This window comes from Eublepharis macularius, chromosome 5, assembly GCF_028583425.1.
Source record: "Eublepharis macularius isolate TG4126 chromosome 5, MPM_Emac_v1.0, whole genome shotgun sequence".
In the NCBI taxonomy this organism is placed as follows: Eukaryota; Metazoa; Chordata; class Lepidosauria; order Squamata; family Eublepharidae; genus Eublepharis; species Eublepharis macularius.
In genome coordinates this window covers 6,834,811-6,858,017 of record NC_072794.1, presented here as the reverse complement: position 1 = coordinate 6,858,017, position 23,207 = coordinate 6,834,811, and the positions used below count along the sequence as shown (strand labels likewise).

At 48.4% G+C, this 23,207-nt stretch overlaps 2 protein-coding genes across 3 annotated transcripts in view; one reads left to right on the top strand and one right to left on the bottom strand.

Annotated features, from left to right (window-relative positions):
* Positions 1-633: 633 nt before the first annotated feature.
* On the bottom strand, positions 634-4,655 carry MRPL54 (mitochondrial ribosomal protein L54). Its single transcript, XM_054981365.1, has 3 exons — positions 4,516-4,655; positions 2,150-2,306; positions 634-906 (listed from the first exon to the last, which is right to left on the bottom strand). Exons 1-3 carry the CDS (start codon positions 4,613-4,615, stop codon positions 774-776), a joined length of 390 nt encoding a protein of 129 aa, XP_054837340.1. The 5' UTR covers positions 4,616-4,655; the 3' UTR covers positions 634-773.
* Positions 4,656-9,683: 5,028 nt separating this feature from the next.
* The window catches only part of APBA3 (amyloid beta precursor protein binding family A member 3), a 44,691-nt gene continuing 31,167 nt past the window's right edge, over positions 9,684-23,207 (top strand). For both annotated transcript variants that reach the window (XM_054980836.1, XM_054980835.1), the window contains exon 1: positions 9,684-9,862. The gene's annotated coding sequence lies outside the window, so the exon portion shown is untranslated. The remainder of the gene's footprint in view (positions 9,863-23,207) is intronic.

Here is a 23,207-nt window from a genome sequence, read left to right as displayed (position 1 = left end):
CTTGCATACCTTTGATACTGTTTTCACAGCTCCAAGGGTAGATTTCGGCTTTCCCTCCTTTCGTCTCCTTAAAAAGCAGAGATTCTTCAGTTGCTATGATTGCAGTCCTAAACAGAGTTACACCTCCTAAATCCACTGATTTCACTAGACTTAGGGTGTAATTCTGCTTAGGCCGGCACTGTATAATTGGTATGCAGTCCCAAATGCCACGCTCTGACCTGGATGGTCCAGGCTAGCTACATCTCATCAGATCTCAGAAGCTGTGCAGGGTCGGTCCTCATTAGTACTTGCACGGGAGACCACCAAGGAAGTCTCAGGTTGCTACACAGAAGCAGGCAATGGAAAACCACCTCTTGCATTGAAAACCCTATGGGATCACTGTAAGCTGGCTGCAACGTGATTGCACTTTAAACACACACACAATGCCACACACTTCCATTCTTGCACCAGGTTGTAGAAGTGACAGAGGCAGCCACATAACTCAGTTCCCAGGGTTAGGAGTCATGAGAGTTTATCTGGTTTGAAACTGACTCACAATACCAGTGTAGACATGATCAGGTTTCAAACTAATTCAGAGCACTAGTGTAGATGCTTTCTGGGCTTGACAGAAGGAAAGATACGCAAACGCCCCCAAAGAGCTGAGAGCTATTTATTGGGATGTTTACCAAAGAAAATCTCCCCTTTGAAAGCAAAAGGTCAGTCCAAGGTTTGCACAAAGCAGCCAGTTCCACATGTCTGGGAAAGATTTGGTTTCCGTCTCCCAGCTACCCACATCAAAATCCTCGGGCTTTGCCTAGCTGGTTCCGCTGCTTGATATTTGCCTTCCGGAGGAAACGCCAATATTCCATGGTCTCTGGGTCTAAATCTTCCAGCTTCTTAGGGGGGCCAAGATGCATCTGGAAAAGCCTTGAAGGGGCAAAGGACAAAAAGGCCACAGAAAGGCAGGATCAGCCAAGAATCCTGGAGGAGCACAAGCGGCAAGCAGGGCAGGATGCTGAGCGCCCTCCCTGCAGCTGGACAGAGCTCCCAGCCTAGTGGCTCTCCCCCACTCACTGGTGACCTTATCAGATTTTAAACTAAATGTGGAAAACGTTTTACCTACCCTTCAATTCCAAAGAAAAAGGTGGAAAACTGTCTCCTCTGGTCCCACAATGAGCAGGTTAAAAAAAACCCCCTCTTTAAAAGTACATTTTAAAAAAAACCCCACCCCACCCCTCCACTTCAGAAAGTGGCCACCTTCCATGTCAAAGGTGCCAAAGTAGGCCACCCACAGACAAAGGAAAGGTCTCTTCGTACTTGTGCGGGGGCGGGGGGGGGGGCTTCCATATCTACTAAAAGAGAAAAGAGTAATGGCTAGATGAGGACTGAGCAGACTCCAAGAGGAACGTGATGTCAGGAGTCAGTTAGAAAAGCAACAGGGGCTGAGGCTCTACGCTACTCCAGCCCCTTCAAGAGGGCATTGTATGGAGAGGGGGGGTGGATTTTCAAACCTGAAAGCCCACCCATTGAAGATCAAAGCTCGGATCTGTTTTTCTGCTTCTGATCCATCCCCATCGGAAACAACAGTCACAGCCAGGATTCTGGTGGGGTCTAAACTTCCCCCACCACCCCTAACTACCTGTGAGGGTGTTAGAATGTGGAGCGATCCAACTCACACCACTGTGGTTTGTTATTTAACTGGTGCTATTTAACTCTCTTGCCATGGAAGTTCTCAGAATGCAGCATGCAAGACCAAATCCTATGCTTTTGGGGGAGGGGGGGTTGTTGCTGTATATAGTGGTTGAGTGGATGGGATGAAAATCAGCACTCTGCTGGTTCGAATCCTACCACTGCGTTGAGCTCAACAGGTGGCCTTGGGTGTGCCACTCCTCTCAGCGCCAGCGGTATTGTGGGGAAAATGATAACGCTGGCCTTGTTCACTGCTCTGAGTGGGGCACTAATATTTCTAGAAGAGTGGTCTATAAGTGCAGTTATTGTTATTTTGCACAGAATGGTAGGACACACATACACAAAGGGCTCCTCCATGTTTGCTATTCTGAAAGTTATGGAAGACAGTGCCTCAAGGATCCTGGCTTTTAAAACACTGGTCTAACCCCCTGAACTTCTCCTATCTCTCCTGCAGCCAACCCAAAGACGCAATTATGCTCACCATTCAGGATATTCTGAGTCTGGCTTTAGTGCCACCTCAGGACCTTGCTTATAGATGTTGGTGCCCATGGCATGGGTGGTGAGCAACGCCGGATCCTTGCACACCTCGGGACCTTTGAGATCCTCCTTTGACACACCTTTTCCTTTAACCTTCGTCACTGCAAAAAAACAGAGGGACTAAGGCTTAGTGGCAGAGCTTTGCAGGCAGGAAGATTCCCTGTTCAAGCCCCACCATCTCCAGGTAAAAAATCTCCAGTGTTGTGAAATGCCCTTCTCTGCCTGAAACCCCAGATAGCCATTGCCCATCAAAGGAGATGACTGCCAGCTGGATAGACAAATGGTTTGTCCGTGTAAGCTCCCAAAATCATCACACTTTATAGGTTTGAAGAATCCCCTTCTCTGCCTGCACTTTCGGATCTCGTGTGTGAAGTTTGCATGAGCTGGAGGAAGGTTATTCCTGCCCCAGGAACGAGAGGAGGGGAAACAGCACACAAAAAGCTTCTGGATTTCTTGACAATGAGGACTAGCTGCTTCTTCAGCTCAAAACTCTCCCACCACTGTCTTGCTGCCCTCTTTATAACTACTGACAAACCCTTATTAGCTAAGGCTTTGGAGGTCAAAATACTCCCATCACATTGGTATTGCGCTCTTCCTGTAAGAAATTCAGGACATAGAAGGGAAATGACAAAATTTTAAACGATAATTTTATAATTATGCCTGATGTGGAGAAAATTGCTACAGAGAAATTTTCCCTCCATCTCCCAAAATACTAGAATTTGGAAGCTGACAGAGAACAGATTTAGAAGGGACAAAAGGAATCCATTCTCCACATGATAATCGATCTGTGGAACTCACCACCACAAAATATTGCAATAGCCCCTAAACTTAGGCCTGAATTAAATGTAATCCTGTTAGGACCAGAATTTGCCCATGGGACTTTGTGCTCGCATCCTTGTATAAACTGGGCTGCTACCTACACAAAACCAGCTACTTGTACAAACCAGAGTCTGAAGATATGCACTGTGATTCATGAATGCTCCTACCCTACCACAAATGTTATTAGTCTTACAGGAGCTACTAGACTCTTGCTCTTTTCTACTGCTACAGACAGACGAACACAGCTACCCATCTTGATCCAACACTAGAGTCTGGAAGTCCCCAGAGGTGAAGCACGGGCATGCAATCTAAGCAATTGTAGCTCATGGCGCCAGGTAGCAACCCAGGCTAGATGAGACAGCAGGCACACAAGGTTGCAGGGGTGAGTTTTATTTGTCTCACCTGCATCACCTTTACTACAATCAGGTCTCAGAGGATTCAACAACCAATGCAACCACTGCAGTCTACCAACACAATCTGGTGAATGTCCCCTCAATTAGGTCTGTAAGACTGGCCACAGCCTGGTCTTTTCTGTAGTTGTCCAGGGAATTTAGAAGGTAGTGTGAGTTTTTCAGTCAGTCTGATCTGCACATTTCTTGGACATTTAGAGAGCTGCCCTATCCAGTCAAAACTCACTGGTTTCAAGGGGCTTAGATTTAGAGTACATCTGCATAGTATTACATTGTTATATGTGAACAAGATTTGAGTCCAGGAGCACCTTACAGACCAACTAGATTTGCAGGGTATGAACTTTCTGGAAAGCTCATACCCTGGAAATCTAGTTGGTCTCTTAAGTTCTACTGGACTCGAATCTTGCTCTTCTGCCACAGACCAACATGTCTACCCACCTAAAACTATTGTTACATGTGTGGATGGTTTTTGATGGGAGTGTGTTTTTATTGTTGGGCAGTGCCCCGAGTCGGTTTTGGTGCAAACACCAAGTTTTTAACCTTGTGGTTAAATGTAACCTCCATGTTCAGAGGCACTGTACCTCTGAATACCAGCTGCTGAGGAGAGATCAGTTGTTGGAACTTCAATGCCAAACTAGATGGGCAGATGAGTCTACCAGGCTCTCCTGATGTTTTGCAGGGGGGGTCCGAATTTCCAGGAAAAGAGCTGCTGTAGCATAGCAGTTAAGTGGCTGAGCTCTGACCTAGCACTCCAGTGGTTTGAATCCCCCTACTCACACAAGCTCAGTAGGTGGCCTTTGGTATGCCCTTCCTCTCAGTTCAGCTCCCCAGCTGTGTTGTGGGGATAATAACAACACTAACCTTGTTCACTGCTTTGAGTGGGGCACTAATCTGTCTAGAAGAGTGGCATATAAGTCATTATTATTATTATATGAAGCTGCATCAAAGCGGCTTTTGCTACGTTGTGCACCCCGCCCCCGGGCCTCACGGTCCTTGCTCTCCAAGCCCTCCGAGCCCTGGATTCGGTCTCCTTTGGCCACCACCGGAGGCCCGCATCAAACTAGCCTCTCGCTGACCTTACCGGCTTTCTTGGCGTAGCACCGGAGCCCCAGGCTCGTCCAGCAGAGGCCGGGCGCCGGCGGGGGGTGCAGGGCTGCCCGCAAGAACCCAACCCAAGCCATGCGAGCGCTCCGTGAGCCTCCCTCGCTGTCCTGGGGCACTCTCCTGACGCAAGGCGCAGAGAGCAGCCTGGGAAATGTAGTTCGCAGGCTCCGGGCCCTTTTCGTTGCCAACCTCCAGGTAGGAAAGAGGAGAGAGCGCAGATCTCCCGCAGCGAGAACTTACGACCTTTTCAACTATTAAAGTTCACTGTGCAAAAAAAAATCAATAAAATACAATTATAAATGTAAAAATATTAAATATTATTGTTTTTGCACGGTGCGCTTTAATAGATGAAAAGGAGGTCCGTGCTCTGTCCTCTTCCCTGTGCTTTCTGCAGCGTTTCCCCTTGTTTGTTTTTGGAACCTGCAGGTGGGGGCTGGCGATCTCCCGGAATGACAACCTCTCCAGGCACAGAGATCAGTTCTCCTGGAGAAAATGGCTGCTTTGCAAATTTGCATTTATATATCCAATTACACTGTTTATTGAAAGGTCTTTGAGATTGACTGCCTCACACTGTGCAATCCGCCTTGAGTCTGAATGAGAAAGGCAGACTATAAATAATGTAAATAAAGAACTGAGGACCCTCCCCTCCCCAAACCCCTAGGAATTTCTCAAGCTAGATGATGAGAATGATGAGGATGAGGAAAAACTGCAGCTTTCCGATATAACATCTACACAACTGCAAAAGACGGCATTACTTGGAACAGCATACATGCACAAAGGTACCGGCTGGATTAGGAAAATCTTTTTCACGGTCAGAGGAGTTCAAAAGTGGAATCAGCTGCCTAGGGAGGTCGTGGTGAGCTCCCCCTCACTGGCAGTTTTCAAGAAGAGGCTGGATGAATATTTGTCAGAGATGCTTTAGGCTGATCCTGCAGTGGGCAGGGCGGTTGGACTAGATGGTCTGTATGGCCCCTTCCAACTCTGTGATTCTATTACACCAATACCTGGCTGATACTTAGGTGTCTGGTGGAAACTTGTATCAACTTAGCAAAGCCAATCAGTGATAACATGTGATCTTTACTTATTATTGATTGTGTTGTGTGAAATTCAAATGCTGCTGCTGATGATGATGATGATAAACCACTGTTCTGAACACAGATTAGTGCCAAACCAAGATTGGTGAACAAATAAAGAGAGCTGGGACCGAGAAAAGTCCCCTTGACTGAGAAAAGTCAAGGCCATCTATTGAGATCAAGGCAGTACTGGGATTTGAACCAGCAGAGTGGTGGCTCAAAGCCTAGTCACTTAAGCAGTATGCTACGCCTCAACACAAACACCTTTATTTTTGTTGGTCTGTAGTAGAAGAGTAACATTCAGGTCCAGTAATACATTAAAGACCACCTAGATTTCCAGGGTATGAGCTTTCAAGAGTTAAAGCTCCCTTTGTTGTTTATGTATAGTCTGTCTTTCTCACTGATCCAAGGTGAATTACATATAACGCAGTAAGTATGTAAAAAAACAAAATAAAGTGGCATTTGTTTCCACTCCCCCCCCCCCCGGAACATTTTTTTCTCAACGCCTAAAGGCAGGAATAGCCTGCTCTGTCGTAACAAATATTGTACATATTGTATTTGAATACAAAGCGCTTTAAATACTGAAATGCTAAGATTATATAAATGCTAATAGTTTCAGGTGGGTAGCCACCTTGCTTGAACCTTGCTCACAAATGCTAATGTTGTTGTCGTCAGCAAAAGGAAGTGGCAGGGCGGGGGCGACACTAAACAGCAGGGAAGATGGTGAAGGTAAAGTTTTTTTAAAAGGTAATTTCATATGTATGAATGAAACCTTTTTGCGGTCCAACATATGTTATAAAATTCCTAATACATTTTGAAAATCTTCTTTAAGGGAATTTTTAAGATCATATACATTATGCATTATTTTCCCAAATGAACAGAGGACTTCTGTTATCTTGCATACTTTTCACTACAAAAAGGAAATTTCATATTTTTAAACTCATCTTTCTTGACTTTGGCTCCTCCTCCTCATTATTACAGGCCATGTAAATTGGTTATGCTTTTTCATTTCTTCTGCAGCTTTATGCTTGTTTTTCAAATGTTCTGCCACCGTAGCTTATGTATCTTTCACTGAATGTCCTGACTGCTGTTCATTATTGTCCTTTGCTCTCTGAATGTCCTAGCTGTCAATTATATTGAATTCTCACTCACACTGTATAATCTGCCTTGGATCTCAGTGGGAAAGGTGGGCTATTAACAACAACAACAACAACAACAACAACAACAACAACAACAACAACAACAACATCATATACTGACCACCTTAAAAATAAACAATTTGTAAGAGCACCTCTAAGCACATGTATTTTCCAAAGCGTAATTTAATATATGGACTAGAAAACAGCTTCTATTGACCTACTTACATTGTACTGTGTTCTGAATCCAGAAAGTTATTTATAAAGAATGTTACAGATGCATGGGGACAAGGAATGCCTAGTGCAGAGGGAAATACACTCTGCATATTTTCAGAGGCCTGGCATGTAAAATAGCCGTCCTAGCTAGGGTTCCCAACTATGGGTTGGGAAATACCTGAAGATTTTGGGGTTGGAGCCTGGGTGAGTTGGGTGGAATGCCATCAAGCTCACCCACCAAAGCAGCCATTTTCTCAAGGTGAAATGATCTATGTCATCTGCGGATCACTTGTGATTCTGGGAAATGTCCAGGCACTACCTGGAGGTTGGCAACCCTAATCCAGGCTCAAAGAGAGTCCCATCAACAAATGTGCAAAAATGCACTTCTTTACATGACCTTGTTCACATTATTTTCTTCTTAAATACGTTTTAAACTTCCTCATCTTTGTAATGCAGGTACCAAAAAGGTGGACCTACCTATCTACTCTGGGTGATGCAGGGTCTCCCAGAAGCTGTAAACTCCAGAGTGCTTTTGGAAGAAGTTGGTATTACGCCAGCTTCCAGTGACAGTTTTTCTTTTCAGGGTGAAATAAAGAAGGCACTCCAGATTGTGAATTTATATACCTGGTGAAGCTTAAAGTTTAACTTGTTGGAGTTGGGAGGCACATCCTGGCCTGGAAGGGACATGGCTGGTATGAACCCCTAGAGATGCAAGGTGACTTTCAGTAGATGCCCCAAAGCCTTGAACACAGAAGGGCAAAACTATATTTATATCATGCTCTTGTCCCCAGCATGGGCCCAAAGTGGCTTACTAAATCGTTATCTTTTCCATTTTATCCTCACAATAACAGCCCTGTGAGGTAGGCTAGGAGAGACAGAATGGCTGGCTCAGGGTGGGGATTTGAACTCTGGTCTTCCAGATCTTACAGTGGGATTCTAAACAGAGTTACTCCAGTCTAAGGCCCATTGGGCTTAGTGATGCACCTATTGGATTTAGACTGGAGTAACTCTGCTTAGGATTCCACTGTTTGTCTTAGAGGAATTAGCCATGTTAGTCTGTAGTTGCAAAACAGTAAAGAATCTAGTAGCACCTGTAAGACTAACCAACTTTATTATAGCACAAGCTTTCGAGAACCACAGCTCTCTTTGTCAGATGCATCTGACAAAGAGAGCTGTGGTTCTCAAAAGCTTATGCTACAATAAAGTTGGTTAGTCTTACAGGTGCTACTGGACTCTTTACTATTTTACACTGTTAATCTGACATTGTACCCCACTACACCATACTGGCTCTTCTATAAATATTGTTCTATATACATATTTCTCCTATATATGTATATTTTTAGAAATTCAACTTGGGGAGCAGTTTTAAGTTGAAAATTTGCACATACTGCTTTGTGGATTACGTTGACCGTCTCTTTTAATTGCCCCTTTGATTTTTGCTCTAATGGCCAGCCTCTGTTCTTAAATATAGGTCTAAGACTTATCCCCACCCCACCCCCGCTCAAAGAAGAGGGAGGAACGACAACCACAAATTAGCAGATACTAAAGCATCTGGCTGAAGCAACAGCCATTATAAAGCAATCATAGATTTTTAAAGCGAATTCAATACTCTCCGGCAAAGGCAACCTGATCTGCGCAAATGATCTTCCAAAGCTTCCAGTATCTAACAAAGGCTCAGCTCAGACAGGGTGCTGAGTTACCCTAGAAAGCTTTATCTTTGTGGAAAGTCAATTGCTAAGGCAGCGGGAGAGGCTTTGCTTGCCTAAAATGCAAGACATCCTTTTGAGAGGCTGAGCCGAGCTAGCTAAGGTAGGGATAATTTCTGATTTGGTCCAGTTTTGGCAGGGAAAGGTGTTTACAAGTTTCTGGGTAACACGGCATTCTTTCTCATCCAGGCTCCCACCCTTTTGGATATATAGATTCTTAGTGCTTATAAGGAGAGCCCTGCTGGATTCGATCGAAACCTCTGTACACTAGATCCAGTCACTGCTCTGCAGTGGTTAGAACGTTGGACTTAGAGTCAGGGAGATGTGGATTCAAATCCCCCAGCTTGGTCATGAAGTGAATTGGGTGACCTTGAGCCTGTAGTTTTCTCTCATTCTAACCTAATTAACAAACTGAATTGTTATGTGGATAAAAATGGGGGTGGAGGAAGGAGATCAGTGCATGCCTACAAACAAGTTATGAAGGCCAAAGCCTCTCCAGCAACTGGCATTCGGTGATATACTGCCTCTGAACATGGAGGTTCCATTTAGCCATTATGACTAATAGTCATTGATAGTCCTCTCCTCCTCCATTAAATTCGTCTAGTTCTCTTGTAGAGGCAACAAAACTAGTTAGCCATCACTATCTCCTGTGGAAGTGAATTTCATATGTTAAGTATCCACTGAAAGAAATTCCTCATTTTGTCTGCCCTGAATCTGGTACTTAATTGGGTAGCTCCAAATTCCAGTATTTTGGAGAGGGAGAAAAAGTTCTCTCTCTATACTTTCCCCCCACCCTATGTTGTCTCAGTTGTATTTTTTCCTACATGAAAAAGGCCCGAACTCTTTAGCCTTTCCTTGTCAGCAAGGCCCTCCAACCCGTGGATAGTTGCCCTTCCTGCACATTTCCAAGCTCTACTGTACGCTTCTGGCACTTGGGACCTGCAAAAGAAAAAAAACTACATCTCCCAGAATCCTTTTTGAGCATATGCTCAATTCAGAAGAACAACAGGAAGGGCAAGGGAGAAGAAAAGTGTGGCTGGCAGGACTTTTAAAAGTACACACAAGTGGCCCTGATCCAGGACTGATGAATCCTCTCCCCAAAAAGAATTTGAAGAGACTGCAACCCACAAAGAGTTAAATCTCCTCTTGCACCGTCTGAGAAACTTGCACTTTCTGAGAAACTTTTATTAAAAGTAAGTTTGTGGATAAGTTTTTTGTTTCTTTTCATGTCGTAAAGGGGGAGGGTAACTTCAGTGCTGAGACGCAGCTAATTCTAAACTCAGAAGCCAATTCTGTTAAATTCATGGCATTTACAACGCAGCCCTGTGCATGACTACTTAGAAGTAAGTCTCAGTATGGCTCACGTAAGGGAGCATAGGACTGCAGCCTGAATTCAGCAATTATGCCTAGGATCCCACCCGTAATACCTGGGAATTAAGAAGCCTCACTGAATTCACTTAGAGTTTACTCCCTGAGAGAAAAGGTGTGCAGGTTTACAGCCTCAAATTGCTCATTGCGTATTACATAATATCATTTACTCTCCATAAAATATCTCCGTGCAGCTCGGCCATTGCACAGGTCCAGAACTTGCAACTTCGGTCTGGATTGTTGAAATAAGATTTCACGCCAATGCATATTTGACAATCTCTATTTTAAAAACATTAACATCGAGTTGTCATCATTTTTAAAAAATTAAACAGTTTTTACCCTTTGAGTGACAGTCCCCCATTATGGACTTAATACCTAGGTTCACCAAATTGGCTACTCTTCCCCCCTTCAGTTATGCTCCTCTCCCCAGGCTGTCAACTGTTGTTTATGGTGGGTTATTAGTTAAAATCTGTGGAGGAAGATAAGGTGCTAAAAGAACACAGGAAAATGAAGTGGCATGGAACTTCTGTTACGCATGACCATGAAACACTGGACTGTACCACATTGAACTGTACCAGATCTGTTCTGCTCAGGTGGCACAGGGTAAGCTAATGAAAGCTAGAAATCTTTGATTAGATTTTCCAGTGTGTTTTTGATTGAATTATTATAAAGTTTAAAAACTGATGAGTAATACTGCTTCCTCTCCAAAAAACTGCCTGTTCTGCAATGATGTGGGATTTCATTGCCCACAATTTGCCAAAAAAGAAATGTGTGCTTTTATAGAGACCGCCCATCAAGGGAGCTTCAATGGTCTGATTTTTTTACCCTTTTATAAATAGAAATGGTCAGACTTGAGTTGCAGTGCCTGAGAAATTTCCCAGTGCTATCGGGAACCCAGCTCAGCAAATTTTTGTTTAAAGATTTCAGGTGGCTTCATGTCTTTGCTGTTTGACAGCTTATGATTTTCTGTCAATTGCTGCAAATGTTAAGAGACGTCTCTGAAGGATGGTATTAGTAAGCGCTAATGTGCAATCCCAGCAGCAGCTCTGAAACACATTTCTCCCAAACTCCAAAACTTGGGTTCATCAACTTTTTGAAGCAGCCACTTCTAATTCAAATAATAACCAATTGTGATATTAGGTTTCTTGTTCAACAGCAAAGCACTATAGGATTCATATTTCTAAACAAGGTTTATGTCATTGATTTCAACTATCTGGATGGCATAGCAACTGCCCATCTGTCCCTGCAACCTGTGATCTGGGGTGGAAGGGTTTAATCTGAATAAGATGACATTGTAACTCAGAGGGCTATTTTTATTGTGATGTAAACATCCTCATGGAGATAGATCAAGATGGGTAGCCATGTTAGTCTGTCTGTAGCTGTAGAAAAGAGCAAGAGCCCAGTAGCACCTATTTGTGGTAGGGTACGAGCTGAAGAAGTGAGCTGTGACTCACAAAAGCTCATATCCTACCACAAATTTTGTCAGTCTTATAGGTGCTTCTGGACTCTTCTGCAGATCCTCATGGGGAGCTGTTGATGGCCAATGTTAATGGAGAGATTAAATTGTCTCCCGTTTATCCTGCAAGATATAAAATTGCTAAATCTAGTAGGAAAGTGGCTCGGCCCTATACCCATCACAAAATTAGGGGTCTTTACATACTCGAGGTTCTCTCTCAGGTTTTTAGAAAAATACAATTTTATAAATTAAGCCAAAAGATTTTTTTTTAAAAGTCGTGAGGAGGCGTGAGCACGTTCTAGGAGGTAAAAAACGCTGAAATCAGTTAAGTTGATTAAAGGTGAGGTGGAGGGCTGGGAATGGGAAATTAGCCTGAGAGCTTATAGAATCCTGGAAGGCGGGGGGGGGGGGGGTTGCCAGGTCACCTTACCTTCCTGGCAGGATGGCGGGGGGGGGGGGAACCTAGCATTTACTGGGGGTGCATTCATGCACTTCCAACAGGTGGGATGATGTCACTTCCAGAACTGGTGTTATGCATGGAGGCAGGGGCCTGTGGCCCCGAATTGGTCCCTGTGAAACATGGGAGCATGCCAGTGCTGGGCGCGCTGATGTCACTTGAGGAAGTGGGTGGGCAGAGGCTGGAAGTGGGGCATCCCCTGCCCCCACTGGGAGCTGGCAGCCCTACTGGAGGGGGAGATTTAGGGAGTTCCAAAATATATAATTTTATGGTATGACTCCAAAAAAAAGTGGTATGAGCTGTAACGAAATGGTTACCAGGGATGAAATGAGTGCCTGTTGCTGTTAATTTGTCTTTAAAGAAAGGGGAGGAAATGTTCCCCATGAGGTCTGATGGGCTGTGGGGCCAGGGAGAGGCCTGCAGGAGTCTTGGTGTGTTACGCCCATCTTCCTGGACTACAACCCCCAGCTGTCCCGGGCCAGGAAAGTGTGGGAAAAGTAAGGGGTGGAGCCGGAATTGAGAGTCTCAGCGGATCCTGAGGAAAAAAGTCAGTCACCTTCTTGGTTGAAGAAGGAGAGGCTCCTGCTGCTGGGTGAAACCCGGTTGCCTAGGCCCTAAATATGGAGGGCCTGGGAGGCAGCAGAAAGGGAATAAAAGGTGAACTTTCCCTGAGACCCCCACCCCCTTAAGGCAGAGTAGGGAACAGTGTGGTAGGGAAAGCAGACGGCGGTTCTCTTCAGTTTGATTTTTTGCCCTATGAGTTCTGAACAGGGGGGTCTACCCCTATGTGTTGTGCCTTTACCTGCTTTGTATATAGTGCTCTGTATGTAGTCATTAAATTATACTTTTTTAGAATATAAAGAACCTTGTGATGCTCTGACTACATAAGCTCCCCCACTTGGCACGCTACAGGAAGGGAGGGAGCCCAGGAGAAATGATCAGGCCAGACCTTGGTGGGTTGCCAATTCTCCACGGCCCACCCAAAGATTGGGGAATTCACATCCCAGTAGGGAAATTCAGCCAGAGGGGTCTCACTGCCCCTCAGTCAGGCAGTGTACAAATCAGTGAGTGGTGGCAGTGACGAAGAAGGTGAGCCACGCCCACCAGGGACGGTGGGAGGCGGATAGCGGGGCTAGCAGGCCATTGATGGCGGCTCAGTTGCCCAGACTGAGAGCCAGTGCCCGTTCCGCTACACGAGCCATCAAACCTCAAAAATGCACTTTTCCCAAAAGGTTTCCATAGTTTTGGCCACTAGTGTACACATGTGGGTAGCTTTTCACCAAACTTCAAATATCAGGCACCTCACAGTGACTGGCATTTGCACATGTCATCTGCCTGGGCACTTTACCCCAGTGTTCACTCTCTGCTTGGCACAGTAAAAATACAGTTCAATTACATAAAAATAGGAAAGGAACATGAAAATATTCTAGTCCATTAAATTCACTTCCATCACTAAGATAATCCATCTTGTCTTGCTGAATACACCTCATGCTACTTGTGGAGAACCATGGACTTGTGGAGAACCGTGCTCTTAAAAGACCAGCTTAGCCCATGATCTCAAAATTCTGGGCACAGAAAACCTAAATCCAAATATCTTGTTAGAACTTTCTCTCACACTCCCTTTCATACATTTATTTGTTTATTTGTTTATTTATTAAACTTATATACCACCTTCCCACCCTGTCTGGTGCTTGAGACTGTTTACAACATACATATAAAATACAGACATTAATACCCATAATAGAATGCAAACATTAAAACCCATACACCTAAAAGGGACCTGAGGGACTGCCTCTCCCTGTATGCACCTCAGAGGGCTCTTAGATCTGCAGGTAAAAACCTACTGGTGGTCCCTGGCCTCAGGGAGGCTTGGCTGGCCTCAACCAGGGCCAGGGCATTTTCTGTCCTGGCCAAAACCTGGTGGAACTCTGTCGAAAGACACTCGGGCCTGCCAAGATCTTTTATCTTTTCGGTGGGCCTGTAAGACGGAGATGTTCCACCTGGCATATGGTTGAGGCCAGCACTGGAGCCATCTAATTAGCCTCCCTGCCAGTCTCCTGCCAGTGGGGGGGGGGGAGCATATGGTCCATCTGCCTCCCCATGCTTGAAGAGTTAGAGTTTCACCAACCCACACCTCCACCCTTTTCTTCCCTTGGGTAGGGTGGGCAGGGAAAGGGGGAAGGGTGCCCCATCTGGAATGCTGATATCCATGTTTGCACTGAGATGTTATTTTATTGGTTTTATCTATTGTACCTTATTTATTATTGTAACCCGCCCTGAGCCTGCTTGTGGGGAGGGCGAGCTAAAAATATAATCAATCAGTCAGTCAAAGGACATCTAAAAGAACAGTGCCATCCCTAAACCTTACTCTTGCCCATTGTCTATAATAAATAAATCATATGGAGTCAAGCCAACATACATATTTGAATCAGTCTCCAAATGCCAGACAAAACATCTTTACTTTGCAGGCTAGGGTTACCAGTCCCCCACTGGGGACAGAGGATCCCCGCCCCCCCCCCCCCGCCACTGCTTACCTGGCCAGTGGGGAGAAAAGGCGGGGAAATGTGCCTCCCAGGGCACACTCCCGAGCAGTGTTGCGTGCTCTCATGTGCCACAGTGGACCAATTTGGGACAGTTTGGGGCCTAAATTGGCCCGCTGTGAAGTGTAGGTGCTCTCTAGGGCTGTCCCAGCAGCGCTTCTGCGCTCCACAGTAGGCTGAATAGGGATTTGGGCCCATTTGGGGCTGAAATTAGCCCACTGTGAAGTTGCAGGAGCTCTTCAAGGCCCTGCACAATGATGTTGTGCTGCACCAGCACCACTCCTGTGCTCCACAGTGGGCTGACTTCAGTCCCAAACAGGCCTGATTCAGCCTGCTGTGGAGCACAGGAGTGCTGCGGGAGGGCCCTGGAGAGCTGCTGCGCTTCACAGTGGGCCAATTTAGGCCCCAAATAGGCCTGATTCAGCCCCAAATGGGCCAAAATCAGCCTGCTTTGGAATGCAGGAGCTCTACCTGAGGCAGCATGATACCCTGCTTGATGACATCACTTCTGGGAAGTGACATCATCACACAGCATGTGATTTGTGCGCATGCAAGTGCTACAAGAAAGGTGAGTGCCACATCTCCCATCTCCCACTGGGAGGATAAGGGGACCTGGCAACCCTATTTCAGGCCCTCCGGAATTTCACCAAATACCAGCGGGAGCGAGTCTTCTCTGTTAATGTATGCCAGAGGAAGGGAGCCACAACCATAAAAGCCCTCCTTCTGGTTGAAGAGAATTGAACAGTGCTAGGGTCAGGAATAGACATGGGCACGAACGGGGAAAAAACAAACATGCCCCCCATTGTGGGGGAGACATAATTTCCTCTGGGAAAGTGGATTGTGGGCAGACGGGTAGGTGCCCACGTGTGGAGCTGTAGGCTGCCCCCCGCATCGCCCACCTTCCTGCCGTCGCAGAAAGGATGGGAGTCACGGAACCCATTCTCCCCTGCTCAGAAGGGACAGCAACTGCTTCTGAGCTGCCCCTCGTAGCTAAAACGAGCAGCAGCAGACAGCACCCACCTTCCTGCCTTCACGGAAAGGGTGGGATGTGCAGGACAGGAGAGGTTGGTAAGGGTCAGAGTGGTTCCGGTCGGACAGGAAGAAGTTGAAAGAGGGACCAGCAGCCCCATGAACTGAGCAATCCACACCAGTCTGAGAGATCTTTCCTGCACAGGCAGGACAGGCACTTCAAATAAGTGGTGTAGGCTCCCACTGGCATCACCCACCTTCCTGCCTATGCAGAAAGGATGGGATGGACAGGACAGGAGAGGTGGTTGGGAGAGGTCAGAGCGGTTCCGGGGGGGGGGGGGTCAAAAGAGGGAATGTGGGAGTTGACAGGGAGAAAAGGACAAAGGCTTCCTGGCCACATTGCGCAGCATGACCAGGACAGACGACCCCAACATCCACCCTGAAGGATTGTGCAGACTTCTGCTGGAGAGGCTCGTCCGCCCCTCCTGTGCCTAACTGGAGGCTGCCAACAACATCACTCACCTTCCTACCTTTGCGGAAAGGAAGTGAGTTGCGGGACCCATTCCCCCCATGCACAGCGGCAACAGAAGGTGCCCATGGATGGGGGCGCACCTTGCCGCAAAACCGTATCTGCAAAAGCTTTTGAGCTGCCCCTCGTGCCAAGAAGCAGTAGCAGCAGCACTGCACCCATCTTCCCGCCTTCACGGAAAGCGTGGGAGGGACCCATTCCCATCCACACGCCCAGAGGGGTCAGCAGGAGCCCATAGATAGGGGGCCCCGTGCTGTTGCCCTACCATCAGCAGCAGCAGAGATGGGTAGCGGCGGCAGCTGGCATCACCCACCTTCCTGCCTTCACAGAAAGGATGGGGTGGGCAGGAGAGGAGAGGTTGGGAGGGGTTGGAGCGGTTCCAGAGAGGGAGAAGTCGAAAGAGGGAACGTCCAGGAACTTGACGGGGAGAGGAGGACAACGGGTTGCTTGTCACAGCCGCATGGCAGAACAGGACCAGGAAGGCCCAAAGATGGCGGCCGTGGCATGGTAGTCCCCCATGATTGAAGGCGGCGGCAGCTGACATCACCCACCTTCCTGCCTTCGCGGAATGGATGAGGTGGGCTGGGGAGGTTGTTGTGAGGGGTTGTTCTGGTTCCATCCGCAGACGGCGAGGATGAAAGAGGGACCGTCCAGAGAATTGTCAGCTAGAGGACAGGATGGGCAGGACAGGTTGTGGGGAAGGGTCGTATAGTTGCCATCAAGAGAGGGAGAGGTTGAAAGAGGGAGCGTCTGGGAACTTGTCTGGGAGAGGAGGACCAGGGGTTGAGAACTGAGGAGGGCTGGAGCCCGCTGCACAGGAGCTTGGCCAAGAGCCACAGTAGACATGGGGAGGCTCAGAGGCCAGATAGGTCCAGGTCCAAGGAGGGATGCCCAAGCAGGTTGAGGTTGACCTTCAAGAAGGTCAACATGTCCACCAGGTCCAGGTGCAGATGTGCACGGCGGGGCCGGAGCAGGTCTCCCAGGTGGGAGAACACCCACTGAACGCTGGTGGGAGGGCAGGACAGGATGTTGGTTGCCACAATGGACAGGTCTGGCCATACGGCAGATTTACTCGCCCAATACTCCAAGGCGTTGGAGTGCGGGGGCTCTGTGGGCTCCGCTAGGTACTCTCGCACCATAGCCCCCACCCAGTACTCCAACCACACAGCCCACCAACGAGGCCCAGAGATCGAGTGGGGACATTTGGGTGGCTCTCTCCTGGTGTGGCTCTCTCCTGGTGTGGCTCTCTTGCCAAACCCTCCCACCCCTCCTCCTCCTCCTCCTCCTCCTCTGCCACACGTCCCTCACCCCTTCCCAGTTCCTTCAGGCCTGCCTTCTCTTTCTGGTGACGGAGCACCGTTGTGCGTAGCTCCTTTTTCCAGCGCAGCATCTGACCCATCCACATGGTGATGCTGCCCTTGATCCGTGGGTCACAGAGGGAGGCCATTTGGTACGGCACCTCGTGGCGCAGAGGATGCAAGCGCTTGGCCACGTACGCCTGGATCCTCCTCACAAAGTCCTGGACCCTGGGGAGCAGCTCTTTCTCGTGCTCGAGCTCCTTGGCCAGGAACTCGTCGAGCCTGTGGATCAGGGGGATGACCTGACCCAGGCTGGCCTCGTAGGAGCACAGGAGCTCGGTGGCCTCCTTAAAGGGTTTCAGCATCCGGGACATCTGGGCAAGGACTCTCCATTCCATGGAACTGAGGCTCAGCTCCTCTTCCCTCCTCAGAATGTCCGTGGATGACAGGATGTCCTGTAACGGTCCCCTCTGCTCCACCAGACGACATATCATGTGGTAGATGGAGTTCCAGAGGGTGGGCAGGTCCTGAAAGAGTTGGTGCTAGGGGTCCCCCCTCCCCCTGCCTCTGGAACAGCTTGCTGGAGAAGTTGATGCTGTGGGAGAAGTGGGAAGTGATACAGCGGGAGCTCTCCAGCAGATTGCGCATCCACAGTGTTCCCTCGTCCCAGCAGTCCCTCGGCTTGCTCCCCAGCCCGAGCACATCCCTCATCACCAGGTGCAGCTTGTGCACCATGTACACCAGGCCCGGGAGGGATGCCTCTTTCGGGGCTGCCAACATGTTGCTTCCCGCGTCTGTCACCATGAAGCCACAGTCAAACCCTTCCACCCCCGCCGTCCACTCCCTCAGAGCTGCCTTTACGGTGGTGGTGATGTTCTTCCAGTATGGACCTCATCCATCCCATGGGCCTGGAAAAGAACTACCCTGTAGCCCGGTGTCAAGCATGGCGCCTTTTTCCAGGGGCCAGTTCTTGGCCTGGGGCGGCGGAGGTCCTCTGGTTGCCACCAGTGGGCAGTGATGGCAAGGTATCCATGATGGCAGCCACTCCAGAGGTCGGCCGTGAAGTGTACGGTATGGCCTTTGGCAGCTGAGAGCTCCCTGAGCACCATGTCTCGCACAGACTGGTAGTGGGCAGGCAGGACTCAATGCCCAACGGTGCGCCGTGACGGCATGGAGAGCCATGGGGCAAAGTGCTGAAGCAGCCTTAGGAAGCCCACCCCTCCACGACAGATAGGGGGAATCCTTGAGGGCAATCGTCTCTGCCACGACATGAATGCCCACCTCCTGAGCGCTTGACCTCACCCTTTTCAACGGCACTATCCCCGACCCTGATGGAACAACCTCCCCAAGGGCGGCCTGCCTGACCAGTCCGCTCCCACCAGCAGCACTCTCAAGGCAAGGCTTCTTGCTTGGGGTGGATTCCGGTGACCCTCCCACTGATCCCAGCTCAGAGGAGCTGGTAGCCCTCTGTCTCCCCCCGCGGATGTTTCACTGGCCGAGGACGGAGGGTCATTGCCCCTATGTACCAGGCCATCACAGACACGGCACTGCACCACACGGGGGTCATTCGGAAGGGGCTGGAAGGGCCTCCATACAGCCGATTTGAACCGTGGCTCCACTACCTGTTCCTGGGGAGGGAGGATGAAGGGTTGCTGGCTGCGGTGCGGAACTGGCAATGGAAGTCGGAGTGAGGGGTGGACTGCAGGCAGAGACAGCACCAGGAGTTTCAGATAGGGATGGGATGGATGTTTCATCGAACCCAAACCATTCCTCCATGGATCCCTCAGCCGCCACCTCCTCCTTAAACATTTTAAAGAGTTCCTCTTCCCCCAGCGGCAAGAGCTTTTTGGCCTCCTCCACAGTCCCCACAGGTGATTTTTGGGCAGTGGGAGTCTCTGCTGCTGCAGAGCCCTGCCCAGTACTGCTTCCCACGGGGCAACCGGGAAAATCTTTGCACTTCTGCCCATGACCACCCTTTGCCCCCGCCTGAAGCTTCATTGTGCCAGCAAACAAGGAGGAGGAAAGAAAAGGAGAGAACACTGTGAGCCCTCAGCTAAGGTGCCCACTGAGCTTGGCCCCAGGGCCTGGCAGCAGCCCTGGAACCAGAGGCTAGAGCCCTAGCCCAGAACACCCAGAAGCCTGACCAGATCAGGCACTGATACTAAAAATAATCAATGTGAGCCCTCAGCCAAGGTGCCCACAGAGCTTGGCCCCAGAGCCTGGCAGCAGCCCTGGAACCAGTGGATAGATCCATATCTAACCACACACAAAAAATCCTAGCTCCAATGCACTCTCCTTAGCAACAGCTCTGTCCCACTCCACTGCTTGCTGAAACTGAAAACCAGAACTGGGAGCACAGTGCCCTTTTATAAACAGAGGTCTCATAGAGAAAAGCAGGAGGTCTGTGGTTGGCAGTCAGAACTGTCTAACAGGGTTTGCAGGGATGAGATTGGAGTTCCCATGACCACAGAACACCCCCCTCCTCCCTCCCTCCCCCCTGGTGTCTGCTCCCATGTTACCAATTGTAACCAATTTGCAGCTCCACACTTGGAAGGAAGACCTGCCCATCAAGCTAAGTTGGGCTTTCATTGGGGTGTCCAGGGCGACAGAGGGAGTGCAGACAGAGTTCAGGCAGACCCTCCCTCTGTTGCCGAGGCAATTGATTGAAGGTGCCTGACTGTCTGGCTTCACGAACAGCGGACGAATGCAACGAACGAGGCTTGCGATGGCCACTTGTTTGTCTGGAATGGCGCCTCACGAACGGCCCATTCGTGAACAGACAAATGGCCTGTTCGTGGGTTTTTTCCATTCGTAATGTTATTCGTGCCCATGTCTAGTCAGGAACCACCAACAGGCCCTGTTGTGAATCATCAGGCACACAGGGGGTTATACCAGGAAAGGCAGTCTTGTAGGTATGAGGGTCCCAGACCTTTAAGGGCTTTAAAGGTTAAAAACAACACCTTGAATTTGATTTGGAAGCCAACTGGAAACCAGTGCAGCTGCTTCAAGATCAAAGTGATATACCCTGACCACGGTGTGTCTGTCAGCAGTCTAACAGCTGCATTCTGTGCCAACTGGAGTTTCCAAAGCACATTTAAGGGTAGCCCTATGTAGAGTGAGTTACAGTAATCAAGACGAGAGGTGACCATAGCATGAATCACTGTGGCACGGTCAGACTGAGACAAATATGGGGATAATTGGTGGGCCTGGTGGAGATGGTAGAATGTCAACCGTACCACCATGGACACTTGCTTGTCCATGGATTGTGTGGAATCACTGGATCCATGGACAAGGATAGTGGGAACTTACTGGATCATGGGAACTCTGTTGATGTGATTTACCTGGATTTCAGTAAAGCTTTTGATAAGGTCCCCCATGACATTCTAATGGGTAAACTGGAAGACTGCAGACTGGACTATAGGACAGTTTGGAGCATAGGGAACTGGTTAGAGGACTGCACCCAAAGAGTGGTGGTCAATGGTGTTTCATCAGATTGGAGGGAGGTGTCCAGTGGGGTGCCACAGGACTTGGTTTTGGGCCCGGTACTTTTCAATATTTTTATCAATGATCTGGATGATGGAGTGGAAGGGCTGCTCATTAAATTTGCTGATGATACCAAATTGGGAGGAGTGGCAAACATCCAAGAAGATAGAATTAAAATTCAAGAAGACCTGAATACTCTAGAGAAGTAGGCGGTTGTGAACAGGATGCAATTCAACCTAGATAAGTGCACAGTATTACATCTGGGCCACAAAAATGGGAAGCACAAATACTGGATGGGGGATACACTTCTGAGTAGTAGTGTATGCGGAAGAGATCTTGGAGTAAGAGTGGACTGTAAACTAAATATGAGCAGGCAGTGTATGCGGTGGCAAAAAAGGCAAACTCAGTCTTGGGTTGTATCAAAAGGGCCATTGCATCGAAATCACAGGAGGTCTATACTGCCTTGAACAGCACACACCTGGAGTATTGTGTGCAGTTCTAGAGGCCTCAATACAAAAAGGATGTGCAGAAGAGAGCAACGAGGATGATCAGGGGTCTGGAGACTGAGCCCTACGAGGAAAGGCTGAGGGCCTTGGGAACGTTTAGTTTGGAGAAGAGGAGATTGAGGGGGGACATGATTGCTCTCTTTAAATATTTGAAAGGCTATTGTTTGGAGGAGGGAAAGGAGCTGCTCCAGTTGGCAGCAGAGGCTAGGACTCAAAGCAATGAGCTTAAATTACATGCACAAAGGTACCGGCTGGATATTAGGAAAAACTCTTCCACGGTCAGAGTAGTTCAAAGGTGGAATCAGCTGCCTAGGGAGGTGGTGAGCTCCCCCTCACTGGCAGTTTTCAAGAAAAGGCTGGATGAATATTTGTCAGGGATGCTTTAGGCTCATCCTGCATTGGGCAGGAGGTTGGACTAGAAGGTTTACATGGCCCCTTCCAACTCCGTGATTCTGAATCCAGCCACAATCCCAAAATCCTGACAGAGTTCATCGCTGTGAGATGGATTCTATCAAGTGATGGAAGAGCAGGGTCCACTGTCGTTGCAGACCAAACCAGCTACATAGTTCTGTCACAGCTGTCAACCTACTGGGTCACTGGTGCAGTATTGATGACAAATTCTTAATTGCTGTTTAAAGATGCAGTGGGCCCAGGGCCATGGCGCCATGGAGCAGGGTCGCACTTAACTGAAGTGTCTTTCCTTGGCCTCAGTGCGGTGGTTTGTGCACCACCTTATTCTCCCTCCTCTCCCTTAGCTTTACTCCCTTCTGAACTGGGAGCCAGAGCTGGGCTATCCTCAGGCGCCTCCCTCAAGATCTTTAAAGGTAGGATTATCAAATCCCTGGAGATTTTGGGGGTGGAGCCTGACAAGGGGGGCTGGGGACAGGTGGGAGCTTGGTGGGGTATAATGCCATATGTCCACCCTTCAAAGCAGCCATTTTCTCCAGCGGAACTGATCTCTGTCATCTGGAGTTCTGATCTTGGAAAATCTCCAGAGCATGCCTGGAAGTTGGCCACCCTATTTAATGGACATAGCTAAGCCTGGGGCATACCCAGTGGCCTTCCGCTACTAGGATTCCCAGGTCCCCACTGGTGGCAGGCAAAATCCTAGGGATTTGCCCCCTCACCCACTAAAATTCATCAGTAAAAATGCCCAACATAATCAGATGAAACTGGATTCTGTTCATCTTGCAATTTCTGCAGTTAAGAACTTTGGCTCAAAGTGTCACAGCAGTATCAATTTGACTCATTTTCACACAGTAAATTAACATTACTGACCAATCCAGATTTTAAAATTTGGAGGAAATATTTCCTATGGAAGGCTTGGACAGATGGGGGGGGGGGTTACTTTGAATCAATTGATAGGCTATGATGATGTGTTTGTAATTTTCTTAGCTGAGCTCTAGATATGATTTGTCAACTTTTGCTGAATAGCAGTCTTTACAATTACAACATTTGTTGGTATCTAGAGATGGGCACGAACTGGGGAAATGTTGGTTTGTTGCAGTTCGTGGTTTGTCGCTTTTACAAACCACAAACTGGCACGAAATTGCCCGGTTTGCAAACCGGTCCGTTTGGTTCGTGAATACGTCACTTCTGGGGCAGCACAAAGTCTGCAGAAAGCCCTCCCCCCCCCGTTGCCTAGGAGACTGATTGGTGCCAGGCTCTGCAGTGACTGCAGTTTGTCAGAAATGCCCTTTGACAAACTGCCGGTTTGCGAACCAAAAACAGCCCAGTTCATGACAAACTTTGGCTTGTATTTCAGTTCATGCCCACCTCTATTGGTATTAGGGTTGCCAGTCTCCAGGTAGTGGCTGGAGATCTCCTGGAATTACAACTGGTCTCCAGGCCACAGAGATCAGTTCACCTGGAAAAAATGGCTACTTTTGGGGGTGGAGTCTATGGAATTTTGCCATGCCAAGGCCCTTTCCC

What these genes read in the sequence shown, in the direction of transcription:
- MRPL54 (XM_054981365.1), bottom strand. Translation starts at nt 4,615, where the DNA reads ATGGCTTGGGTTGGGTTCTTGCGGGCAGCCCTGCACCCCCCGCCGGCG. An exon ending in GTGCTACGCCAAGAAAGCCG is followed by an intron (nt 2,307 to 4,515) that starts GTAAGGTCAGCG and finishes GTTTTTTTGCAG; the next exon opens with TGACGAAGGTTAAAGGAAAA. An exon ending in GACTCAGAATATCCTGAATG is followed by an intron (nt 907 to 2,149) that starts GTGAGCATAATT and finishes TGCCCCTTCAAG; the next exon opens with GCTTTTCCAGATGCATCTTG.